This window comes from Mastacembelus armatus, chromosome 23 (assembly GCF_900324485.2).
Source record: "Mastacembelus armatus chromosome 23, fMasArm1.2, whole genome shotgun sequence".
Taxonomy (NCBI): Eukaryota; Metazoa; Chordata; class Actinopteri; order Synbranchiformes; family Mastacembelidae; genus Mastacembelus; species Mastacembelus armatus.
In genome coordinates this window covers 13,218,542-13,232,075 of record NC_046655.1, presented here as the reverse complement: position 1 = coordinate 13,232,075, position 13,534 = coordinate 13,218,542, and the positions used below count along the sequence as shown (strand labels likewise).

Genomic DNA, 13,534 nt, shown 5'->3' with positions numbered 1-13,534 from the left:
TAACGTCTGTGCTGAAAAGGCCAAAAGAAGACAAAGTGCAGCACTGAGCTGAGTGAGGATAGTGTAAACAAACAAACTTTGAGTTAGGTATGTCATGTATTTACCAGTATGTCTCCCTTAGGTGACACACAACCGACACAGGCCACAAAACATGTTTTAACTTCATCTGATCAGTCACGCCCAGATCATGCATAATCATTTAAGATTTCTGTCTCAGCAGCAGGTAATGTGCGTCCCTGCTTTCACACCTGTGTTCTCCCCTCTATTCGCCTTTACATCTCTTCTTTACGATCCATTTTCTGATATCAAGCAACAGACGTCTCTTTATTGAATATCAGACCATCTCTTATCTCTATATCTATATATAGGATCTGCAGCTAAACCAGAATCCCCTAACTAACAACTAGAAATGCCACCCTTTGGCGGTCAGGGGCTACTGGGGAATAGAATGACAGAATAATCAAAACATAGATGTGTTTAAGTTATTGCTTTAGTTTGCTTTAGTTTCAGATGAGGGTTAAAACAGACCTGTAGCAGCACAGTAGTCACTGGTTACTCCCACAGGCACAGTAATACAAACATACAGGAGTGACTGTGTGTGTCCAGACAACGGTTTTTGTGTCGATATGTTGTCACAAGAGCTGCGACGCAACATGTCTGAACCCTACTATGCCTCTACTTGTCTGCGACATCGACCAAAGGCCCATAGGATGACACAAAGCAGGTTCAACCAGACAGGTGGCATAGCAGCGTAAAGAAAACAAAGAAAACTCTGTATAATCCAAACTTATTATGCAATAATCTGTTAAACTGAATGAGGTTCGCTCTTATTACTTGACACTATGTAAACCAAGCTTGGCAACAAACTAAAGAACGACTGAGGGCAGATGTTTTCACACAAACACACAAATTAATATTTCATCCAATCAGTTCATTAGTTTCAGTTTGAACTTCCCTGGAAAAGCTATTGAACTTGTTGGAGCTGATTTTAAAGACTTTGGGGGTGGAGTGGCACTTCATGTCTGCTGTCTATTGATTTCATAATCCTCTTTCTTCACCTCGTGGGTTCTCTTTCTTTATGCACACTCCATTTGGATCTGATCAATGACCTAACCACAAACAACAACGGTGTTCCACAAAAACACTTGAACACTATTTTGTTATTAAACAGGCCAGAAACACTATCCAGCAGCTGCCATTGGCTCTTTCACAGCAGCTACAGGAAGATCTGAGTTTCTCAATTTCAAATACGATGAAGCTGCTCTCATTATAAAAAGAAAACAGCAATTAATGGTGAGAAAAAAAGATCAGGCTGAGATGACATCAAACGTGTAATTAAACATCCCTAATATAAGAAACTGGAAAGGTTCAAGAGAAAAGTCATGACGGGCAGCTGGTGAGCTCAACAGCCACGACTTATTAGACAAAGCATTAGTTCTCCTTGTACGTGGAGCTTTCTTTTCAACGTCTGTCTTCTAATGGTTATGAAATGCTTCATGCCAGTGGGAGGAAATGTCTCTGCCTACACACAACAGTGTACAACAGTGAACCAAATTGCTCCATCTTCACATTGAAGTCGAGTGAAGTTGTGAGTAACGCTGAATGTCAGGGATAGTGTAGTAAGACTGTGTCACTGTCGCCGTTTCTCAATGAGCGCTCATTGACAGGCTTATGTAACTGTGGACTCTTAAACAACAACAGAACAGTGTTCCCTTTGTTCTTGCAGGCTGTGAGCTGCTGTTTGCACTTGTCAAATCAGGATTAGGTGCTGGAGGCAAGGACAAGAAGGGAGGGAGTGTTCAAGTCCAAGTTTGGCAGAAGTGTAGCTCCAAGACTACATTACCCAGAATGCTAGCTGTTCCTATCGTCAGCCTCTATTATCCCACAGTGGCACCAGATGGTTCTCCTCAGAGCAAAGAGCATAATTTCCAATCACCACCTGGGAACAGCGAGAAACTGATCCGATACTCCCCCCTCATTAATTAAATGCTGTAATGGCATGTCTGCCCCCACACACAAGGACTTGAACACACCTCGTGTGCTCGAGGCTCGAATTTATCTGGGTCCACTTTAGGGACCAGTCACCTTTTGTTTTGGACGTCTTTTATATATATATATGTGTGTATATATATATATATATATATTTATTATACAATCATATATATATTATATAATATAAAGCATTTAGGGACTGGCAGTGAAGACCAGCACAGACCAGCAAAGATTTGTTTAGTCCATGGACTTGTCATAGCCAAGACAATCAGCGTAATGTGTGGTCTGACTAATCAGTTAATTGATCAATGACTTCAGCAGCACTTTAATATCACTGCTTTATATCTACGCGTTGAAAACTGCTGATCAGCAGGGAGGCTGGTTCTATTTAAGGGAGACCAAGACCACAATTAGCAGGGATGACAAGAGAGCAGAGCGTTGTAGTAACCAATAAAAACCACCATGTATCACCAACAAGCCTGCAACTAATCACCATTTTATTTCTCACTTAACATGTTGAGTATTTTTAATGAATCACTTCATCAGCCTCACAGTAAAGTGTTCATGTCGCTGGTTTTGTCTGACAAACAGCCCAAAACATGTTGATCAATTTACACTGACATGAATGAGAATGAGAAAAGCAGCTGAATATTTTGGTTTGCTAAATCAACAATGAATCAATTATTCATTGTTGTTGGCCACTGATGAAAAAATGAACAGTATTCAGCCATTTCAACTAGAGCTGCTGCTGCTTCCAGTCTGGAAGAGGAGACTGGCTGTATATTTAGAAGTGTTCCTCAGTGCATAACTTACAAGTATTACACAAGTATTACACAAGTATCACACAATTCAACGCAGGCAGACAAATTTGTTGTTCTTATTAAGCCTGAGGATAAAACTACGTAAAGGAGATCCAACACCACTGGCTACCAGCTGAGAGACGTCATCTGTGAGGTTTTATTTATGAAATCATCTAACATTAATCTCTTTTTCTTAAACTCTTCTTGATCCTTTCAAAACAACTTACTGCAGCTGCTCCACACGCAGACTGCAGCCAAACCCAAACAAACGGGTTAATGCTCTTTGGCTATGTTGGTTTGTGAAGTGATGCGAAGTATAAAATGAAAACACATGAATGGAAAAGTCTAAACGTGAATGGGCGCGAAACGCAAAGTGAAGAACTGTTCTCGTTGGTTCTCGCAAAGCCTTTAATCACTCCTGCTAAAACATGAGGGACTGACTAGTGGAAGCCAAGTAACCATGTTATAGTTCGTAGTAATCTGTGTTTAACAAGCCTGCTGGATCATGTGCTAACTACCACACCAAACCAAAATGTGACCCACCAACAGGAAGGGGTCAACTAAAAAGCTAGAGGTCAACAGAGGTCAACTGAAGACACTGAGCCACCACATAAACAGACGTAAAAGACTTTACACACAGAGTAAAGGAGAAGGACATAAAAGGCTTCCTGTTTGTGTGTGAAGCTCTTATAGCATTTTCCAGGAAACCAGGTCTACTGACAGAAGGAGCATCACTCTGCAGAGTGAAAGGACTCGATTGGAACAGCACAGTGAGGACGAGCACGAGAGGGAGGCAGGAGCAAACCACGATTTTCAACCTGCATGTTCTTAAGTAAAAATTATATCTGGAAAATATGATCCAGCCAACAAATATTAGGTTTTTAAAGAGATATGAAGGCTAAGTCTCTAAGCTGATCAGGGTGTTTGACATGTTTTACCTTGTGCTCTTAAAACAGTTTGACATATTAACCTGCCACTTTAAGTGCAGCAGAAGTGAAAAACCAAAAAGGGAAACCAAACTTTCTGCATGGCCAGACACCATGTCGACTATGTGAGAAAATGTGTTTTTGTTTTTTTTGTTTGCAGTGTAGATGAACTGACCCTTTCATGCATCTTTACTATAACTTCACAGATACAATGAGGCTACAAGAGCCTTTTTCCAAAAATATAGTACAAAACATTATTAAAAAAATAAATAAAAATGCAGGACCTCAGCTGGTGCTGATTGGATAACCACGACACTGAAGCATCTGAGAAGCAGAGCGTGGGAGTATTTTGGGTTTTTCGCTGTAGATGACAAAATTACCAAGAAAGATAAGACTGTGTGCCAGCTCTCAAAAACACAGCCTTACTCTACAACAAGAAGAAATCTGACGACCTGATAGTTTGCCTCACAAATGATTCAGAGGAGGCACAACTGCACAACCTTGTCTGACCTCCTGCTTTTCACCACGCTCATCACCAGAAGTTCCTAAAAGAACATCACCGATAAAACAGCAAGCGAAGATAAGACATGATTTATACACAGGAACGTGCAGCCCAGATATATGACACCACAAAGCAAAATATATATAAAGCCTAATACAAACTTAACAGCCTGACGGGTCCTTCTAAACGATGTCTCAGGCAGATATCTTGCATCGCTAACAGTACACAGCAATGCTGAATGGGCTGGCTGAAAATAATTCTAGTGACAAGGTGATCATCATCTGCACCGTAGCACCATGGGAGTTGTCCCCACAAAAAAAAAAGATTTATCCTCTTTTGGAAAATGCAAAACCACACACAGTAACCACACTGTCAGACCGAGGGAAAATTCAAATCTCACTTTGTTTCAAATGAAAGTGTGAGGAGACCGTATCTAAAGATGGACATCGCCACTTACTGCCAATACACACAACTGAAGCCAAAGTGTTGTGAATGCGCTGCCTGCCAGCATGCTGTCATGATGCATGTTGCAACCAGAATCTGGTATCAGGCCACTAATGAATGGCTGTAAGTAATCCGTTAACAAGAAGGGGTCAGGGTTTACGACCTAGACTGCACCAGCCACCAGGGGCCGATGGCTTCACTCCCTTTTTATTCAGTCGGTGATCAGCCCAGTCATTGGAGAGATAATCATGTGTCACCTTCATTTATTCTGTAGTATAGTCGGCACAGTTTGATTTATATGCACTTGTTGCCACACATAAACAACCCAAACTGCAGGGGTCTGTAGTAAGTGGGCAAAATAATAAGCACAGGGGGAAGTTCTGATTGATGCCTGCTGCTTTTATATAGAACAACTCATATGGTGCTGCGACAATGTAAGCCCTGTTGCATAATTCAAAAGCAGAAGAGCTGGGTAGTAATGAGTAACCAAACCAAAGTTGAATATATTGTCGTAGTGATATGATTGCACTGTGTATTTGTTTTCTAACATTTGCTGGAATATAATATATTAAACCCGAGGGGGCAATAACTCAGCAGATTTTATTTCTGATTGCTCACATAAATCTAATGTGATGCTACATTTTCTGGCAGCATTTTGATTCTAGACAGAAGTTCCCCTCTTCAACAGCATGAGAAAAACAACAACAGCAACACAGATATTTCAAAGTTCAGTGCCTGTGTACTGGCCAGCAGTTCAAAAAGCAATCACGAAAAGTCCCAGGAAGACAAAAAACAACGCCTGACTCAATAAAAGGGTGTCAGAGGATGTGATTTTTTTTTAGATCAACATCCTCATTCCCGGTCCAAGAATGACATAAGTTTACAGAAAGCCAAACCTTTCACAACCGGTCAATAGTGTGACTCATATAATAACGTCTGGGTTTCAAAACTGGTCAGTAGCTTTAGTCACAGTGGTGTTTTCTCAAAAGTCCTTATATTAGTTAATGATTATTAAGCCGTCCGGGAAAAAGCCAACACTCCCAGCGTTTTGCTGTCTACAAAGAAGAGTTTAGTGAGATACAAAGTCAACATGTAGTTTGTGTTTGAGGTGTGACCAAAGGTATCAGCAGAGCTGAAATAACAACCACAGGCCTGGTGCAACAAGCGCCTGTGTGATAACAGAAACCTGGGGACACCTCACGAGGAAGAAAACATATGGTACAACTGACAATGTGGTTTCAACCTCAATGCAAACTGCATGTATTAAACTCCACAGCAGCACAGACTGCCTGACTTATGATTCACCCCATCTCAGAAATGTGTTACTTTTGATTTCAAATCTGTTTTCACTCATCGCTCACTTTGTGATTGTTTGAAATGATCAGTTCCTCTGAATGACAACTCCCCGGCCCTGTCGGCATCTGACGCCGGACATAAGTTTGGTTTTGGGTCCGGAGGTGCTGAGAGATCTGTCTCTGAGGTTTCTGAACCCTCAGGAAATACAGAAATTCTTTACATGCAACAACTTTCCACCACACTACATAACACACACACTAATTCCTGCATTCAGGCTGCACAATCAGGAGATGCACGCTCGTCCCAAAATGGACTTAATGATTCAGAAACTTCAGAGAAATAGTTTTGCTGTGATGGTATTTTTCCCTCCCTAGTGCAAGAAAAAACAAGTAGCAAATATGCTACATTCATCTTTTTATTCTTTAGGTGAGCTGCAGCTTTTAAACAATCAATAAAAGCTTTTAATAGTGTGAAGTTCTACAGCTCTAATGCTCATTAGGTGCTGCACAGAAGTGAAAAACAAAAAATATCCTTCATGATCTGGAATCAAAAGTGAAACTAAACTCTCTGTAGTTACCTATAAAGTAGGCCAAGCAGGCGGGGCGGTGGATCTCATGGACCAGAGGCCTCACCTGATGTCTGGTAAATGGAAATGTTATTTTTTGTCATATGGCTGAACTGACTGTTGACAATATCAGCTGCAGGTACTATGAGCCTTTTACAGACAACCAGTAAAGCTGCAAAAGGTTTTATTGAAAAACAGAAAAAGTAGAAGATTAGTTAAAGCTCAAATTAAAGCAGAAGTGACGGAGCTTCAGGAATCCCCAGAGGAAGTAAGTCCTGAGCCTTCACATCACAGAACAGGTTTATGTCCTGACAGATGCTGTCACAAGATGTGTCAACATTAAAGGAGCCCAGTGAGTTTCCAGACTTTCAGGGTGTGTGCCATCTCATCTCATGGTGCTGCCGTCACTAGGATGTTGTGTATTTGCTAAACTTGGGCTGTGCATTTAGGTGAATCCGTCTTTGCGGCATTGTCTCCATTAATTTCCTCCTCACTCGCTGAGGACTGAGCGTGGGATGAACTGATGAAGCACATACCAACTCCAAAACCAATCAGCCACCTGCTGTAGCAACATCACACTCATAGCACGGGTCAAAGGTTAACAGATGGAGCTGATTACACACAACAACGCCAGAACATCTTTCTACACGGCTGTGAGCAGGGACAGAAAGAAACAGAGGGAAGGAACAGTAACAGAGGTGAAGATGTGCTGGTCCTATTATTCATTAGAACCAGCACAGAAAAGTAAAGCCTGTCCAGCCTTTTTCTGATTCTGAAGCTTTAACTAGAAATCACCTTCTCCTCAGAACCTACAGCACAAACTAAGTCTCACATTAGCAGGTTTATTATTATATAATGATCCAGCCTTAAAGTCACAGCTTCTTTATTTAAGAGTAGTCATCCGGCCACGCATGCGCACTAAGACGCAAATATGTCTTGATGCGCTAATATGTGCAGAATTAAGAAAACACACTAAAGCCTGAAAAGAAACACAACGTCTGTTATTTACTCACCACTAAAGGAGCCAGCTGCTGGCAGCAAGTGTCGTTGTTGAGCCGAGAAAGCTAACATTAGCCGCTGCAGGTGCTGGGACTGAGATCCGGCTCTGGGTCCGACCCATTTCCCTGACCCGGTGCTCTGTCTTCATCCAGAAATATTTCCTCCACTGCCCCAGCATCGTGTCTGCCTACTGTCTAGTCCCGGGGTCATGGAAAAGCCTTTATAATTTCTATTTTCCATCTCAGCCAGATGACAAGATGTTGTCACATGATTATCACCTGGGGAGACCCTCCCACTGCACGGTCACAATTTATGTTAATAAATACATCGATTAAAATATTAAATTATCTATATCATTATTTTTAAGTCCATTTAAAGGCAGAGTAGATTGAAATCACATGTACACACAAAAAAATGTATTTAAACTGGAACCTGTTTAAATGTGAAGTTTTTTTTACTTCAAAGCTGCTGTAGAGTATGTTATAATTAAATGCTGAAGTTTTTTCCCCAGTGTTTTATACATGTTTAGCATGTTTTATTATATGTGTGTTGCTTTGTCTCAATACATAACTAGATATTGCAGTGCAGAAATGTCACAGACAGTGTTTTTAGATGTAAAGTGTCATATTCAGACTAACCAAAAATGTTAAAATAATAACAGCAAATAAATTGCTATTTTACATTCTCAAATATCAAAATCAGTTATGACCAACACTGACATCCAGAATAATACTCTTGCACTTTCGAAGGACAAAGTAAGAAAAACACGTATCTCAGCCAACAGCATGTGCATGCATTCAGAAGTGTTTTGCAGGACTTTATGAGGCTGCAGTTTTCAGCCAAGTAGGTTTATATTGTGAAATCAAGGACAAATCACATAACAAGCTGCTTTGTCTGACTGTTCAATAAGAAATGATGGTGCCTGGGAAGCACGTTATCTCAGCCACACAGACTGATCAGATCAAACATGCCAGCGTGAAGTTCAGCAGCGAGTTTTAAAAGTGAATGAGAGGAATTATCATCTTTGTTCTCTGCAGCTCCCTGATGTTTCCCATTGCTAATTCCTAATCTTAATGACTACCAGATAAGCACCAGCGTTAATTAAAGAGAGTTGCACGGTAATTATATCTCTGAGGGACCTGCGCCAATGCCCCCTCACCACCACCTCCTCTAGCTGACACTCCAGCCGGCTTTCTCCTCCCACACTTGACTCCCTCACAACATTAAGCATTCAGCGCTCTCATCCTCCTCTCATTATCTCATCGTGACCCACTGCTTTCACCTAGTTTCTGAAAATGGAAGGGGATCCACGCTCCAGTGACATGGAAGTAATAACACCACAACACAAGTTGCCCGGGGCAGAGTCATAGGTGCATTTGGAATCGCTACTGATGAAATCACAGAAAACCATATGAAATGAAAGTAAATATTTTCACAAGTCAGTAACATGGAGGGAAAACTAGAAATGGATGCAGCTCATAAAATTCATCTCAGTTCCAAGCACAACTTCACATAACTTCGCTGATCGTCGCCGAAGCGGGATGAAGGGGTGTGGGTGCAGCCTGGGGTCTGATGAAATTACCATGACATAAAAATCCATCACAAGCAGCTCTCCTGCCCGGGTGCTACAGCAGAACGACAGCAATCTGTCAGCTCATCTGCGAGTCTACCCCAAGGAGTGAGAGGACAGGCGGAAAATAATAACAGAATGGACAACAAAAGGCTTTGCCAGAATAATGTGGTTATGAGCTGAGCTTATTAAAAACCACAGTGGAAAACAAATATGCAAACACTGAGCCCACCCCCATGCAAAAAAACAATAAAATATGGTGTGAAAGACAGAGAGTGAAGAAGGAGAGAGAACAGACACCCCTGCTGCTAATTTAATAAACTGACTATAGCAGGCTATGCAATTCTATTATGTTGTGTCATCTGTCCTGCGGAGGTTGGATCATTTCCTTGGGGAAGGTCACAGCAAATGACAGACATAATCAGATACAGTCAAGTCATTTGGGATTCCAAATTTAAACGCCACCGAGGCAGGTTTGGGAACCGAAGGCCGGTCCGTAGATGCTTCTGATGTCACTTGATGGGTCAAACGTCAAGAGATATTCACCTGTAACATCCTCACGCACGTCACTTGAACAGTATCTGACTAAAAGGTTAAGCAGTGTAATACGTATAATTCATGCTTATTGCTTTGTTCTGTCTTCTACATGGACCATACAGATCCAGGAAATGATGAAGATGTGGGAAAATATGATAAAACTGCTGCTTCTCTGAAAAATAGGAGGTTTGAACGATGATGTGAACCAAGACACCACAGATATTCAGTCTTGCGTAAAAACAATGGGTGGGGGTTTTGTGACACGCATCATATGCTGCCAGTGTGTGTGTGTGTGTGTGTGTGTGTGTGTGTGTGTGCTGCCTGACTGCACAGAAGGTGTTTCAGGGGCTCTTGTGACGTTATTCTGTAACGGTAAAATGAGTCATTTTGGCATCAGGTTAGAAAAAGGCAACGACAAAATGACTGATTTTTCTCATTTCAATGAGAGAAGCTGTTGATGAAAATGTATTTGCCCATCTTTTCTTTCTTTCAGGCTCCGGGCCAATCCCTGCTTCTAATGACGTATAGAGGAAATCAATTTCTCTTTCATAAATGTATGTATTTGTTCTTTAACTATTTAAAACTCAGCTTTTCTCGTTACATTTATGGATATACAGCATTATAAGGTGTGACAACTATCAGAATGAGTGCTGGTAATGGTATTAGTAAGCACATAATCCTGTAAAAAAATACATAATAGCAGCCTGAATATGCAGACTCTGAAAACCTTTGCAGTCACTGACACTCTGAGTCGTTTTTCCCACAGTGGCAAATGTTAAAACACCTAAAAAGTGAGGCAGTAGCATGTATCACTGAAAACAAAGGAAGTGAAGAAAAGCTTCCATTTAGCTCTGCTCATTAGTCAGAGAAAAGAAGCTGTCACATATGGTCAGTGGGAGTGCGGCGCACCGTGGATTTAGTCATTATGTGCTGCACTGTTTTTATTCCCCAGGTGAAATTTTGGACAAGAGACCATGCATCTCACTAGAAGGGTTACCCTGCTCTCTGCTACCTTTGTCTAAATGTAGTCTCATTCCTAAAACTATTATTTCCCAGGGCTCAAAACTCCATAGAGGAAAGGAAACATTACAGACATATGAGTAAATGTTCGATTAATATGCAGCAAGGGATGGTTAATTATTTGACCACAGGTCTGACAATTTAATTTGAAATTATTCGTCTTTGTGTGGTCAGGGCTGTCATAAAACCAAAGGCTGATAAATGTGTTGGGTCACAGCAAATCCTCACATTTCTGCTTTGCCAAAAGACGTTGAGCTGTTTTGGGCTGAATGAAAATTGCACCCTCTTCTTCACTGTCAGGAAATGATGTGCTCCACGGTGGAGGAGTGGAAGAAGATGCATCCTGTCTCTGGAGAATTACCTGTTTCTCACCTACAGTTTCTGAACAAACCAGTCAAGTGCAGCATTTTTAACCCCAGGGCAACTATCAATTACTCAAAAGCAGCTATTTCAAACATTTTCTGGTTCCTGCTTGACAAATCTCAGGATCCTGTGTTTGATTATTTTAATATTATTACACAGTGAATATCTCTTTGTTTTTCACCTCTAATAAGCTGAAAAATCACGCTGCAACAATTAGCAAAAGAGCTGCAATATGATTTTTTTTGTCAATATTGCACGGCCCAGTTTGGCTCTCAGTTAGAGAAGAGCATTTCAAGTCCCTTCTGCTTTATAGTTTCAGCCAACTCATTCAGGGCTTTGGATAAGAGGGCCATCCCACACTGACAGCTTACACCTTCTGGAGTGAGACAGTAATAGCATCACCAACAAGGCCAGCACACAGCATAAACACAAACCCTGCTTCTGCAAAATTATGACACACATGTCATCCATAGACACACTATGCACTTCCCTGAGTCTCCCTCTATCTAAAACAGTCAGTAACATTAACCTGCCTCTAACAAAAGTGTGAGAACAAAGAAATAGTTGATGCTTTTCAACCATAAATACTTATTCTGACTGTTGTTGGCTCAAGGCTTTGATAAGACAGGCAGCTCCTGTTTCAGAGGTGGCCCTTGACGTCTTTAAAAGCTGAAGGTAATAAATATTCAACACACTGTCGAGCCTTTTGTTTGAGAATGCAATTACATGCACCAGATAAGCAACGGTTATTCCCCAGCATAATTATAGTCATATTACTTTTCCAGCTAGGACGCACTGCACAGATTATCACTTTATGCACCGCAAAGGGGATCTCTTCTTTTCTGTCCTTATTATAATATATTTGAAATGGACGGACATTGTTCTATTTACGTATAAGAAACGTCTGATTTCCTAGATCAACCCTCGTTGCTCCCAGTTGAGTCACCACCCTGCCTTGTTTAAAGATACAGCCACTGGTTTCTAGATATTTCTTGGAACATCTGATGATCCATTGGAAACACATCCTTTATTTGTTTTAGGGGGAGCTGGGATATGATTTGGCTTATATGGTGGATTTTACTGTGGATAATGAGTGTTGACTGAGTACACAAAACATAAGCCCCCAGCACGGACCACCAAGGTGACAAAGGATTGTTCAGGCATATTTGGGCAAATCACATTTCATCAAATAATTGGCAAGTCAAGAATTTCTTTCCTTTTGAGCTTTTCTTACCACTTGAATTCTTGCCACATATGAGGTGCTGGTAGGGCTGCAGCAGACCCCAGATCTCCGAGTCGTTGTTGATGGCTTGTTCCAGTGACTCCAGCGTGAACTTGGGGATCCCGTTGTCTCTCTCCACCAGCGCGCTGCGCAGGACGCGGCTGAACACCTCTCTGAAGAGACTCTCCATGCAAGCGGTGAGGTATATTGCAGCGTGCTCGTGGATCCTGATGGCCACCCGACTATCCACCATCCACCTGAAGAACTTCCCCACAGAGAAGACCAGCCCGCAGCGCGCCGACTTGCCTCGGCTGAACTTGTCCCCGGTGCTCATGTTGTAGAGCGACAGGGCGCTGACGGCCGCCGTGATGCAGTTGACGGAGATGGTCCATGAGAGCACCACCTTGATTGCGCTCTGGATCTCATGCTTGGTGCACTTGGCGTAGCGCAGGCTGAGCCTCTGCGCTTCCCGGGCCACCCTCACCAGCGCGCGGCTGATGAGAGTCGACAGCCGCGCCAGGACCTCCGGTGGCGGGTTACCCACCATCAGCTCCTCATCTCTCCTCAGTGCGCCTTCCACCTCGCCGAGGGTCCATGGCACGTCCTCCAGCTCGGGAAGCTTGGCGCACTGACCCGAGCACTCCAGTATCTCCGTGTCCTCCGCCAGGACGGTGTTGACTGTGTCCAAACTGTTTTGTCTGCTGTGCATGGATTCCGTCAGATGCCAGCAGTTGCCCCCATGCGAGAAGGACTGATGCGTGTCGGAGCAGCACAGCGACACGCTGGACGACCTGACCGAGTCCGCGGCTCCACCATAACCAGAATCAAGCGTTAAATCCTCCAGCGTCCTCACGACTGTCTTACCCTTGCCTGCCATAACTGCACCGCATACTGCTGGGTATGCTTGGTCTCTCAGGTAAATGCCACAAACTCGTTTTAGTGCGTTTTTCTCAGTCTCTGTCCGAGGTGGTCGGCTAAATATAATTTCCTTGTGAAACAGACAAGTGATCCTCTGCTGTCCTCCCTCTGTAAGTGGCTGGATGTCTTCGATCTCTTCTTGTCCACAACTTCATACGCGTAACCCGAGAGCGCACAAACCCTGCACGCTCACTGCAACAAGCGCTGCGCAGGCAGGACTCTGATGGAGAGGAGGAGCCTGCAGCTCCGCGGGCTGAAACAAGCCAATCCACGTCTCCACCAGCTTTGACTGACACAGACAACCTGCCACCTTCCAGCAAAGGTTACCTGGTTCTGAGGAAACACAACCGCAGAATCAGAGGTGCACACGTAGGCTGCTG

The 13,534-nt window shown here is 42.7% G+C and overlaps 1 protein-coding gene across 2 annotated transcripts in view; it reads right to left on the bottom strand.

Annotated features, from left to right (window-relative positions):
* The window catches only part of btbd11a (BTB (POZ) domain containing 11a), a 120,781-nt gene extending 107,247 nt beyond the window's left edge, over positions 1 to 13,534 (bottom strand). The window contains exon 1 of one of the 2 annotated variants that reach the window (XM_026326501.1): positions 12,249 to 13,534. In XM_026326501.1, the coding sequence (XP_026182286.1) occupies positions 12,249 to 13,113 (865 nt within the window). In that variant the 5' untranslated portion in view covers positions 13,114 to 13,534. The remainder of the gene's footprint in view (positions 1 to 12,248) is intronic. The other variant, XM_026326502.1, reaches the window with a different exon arrangement.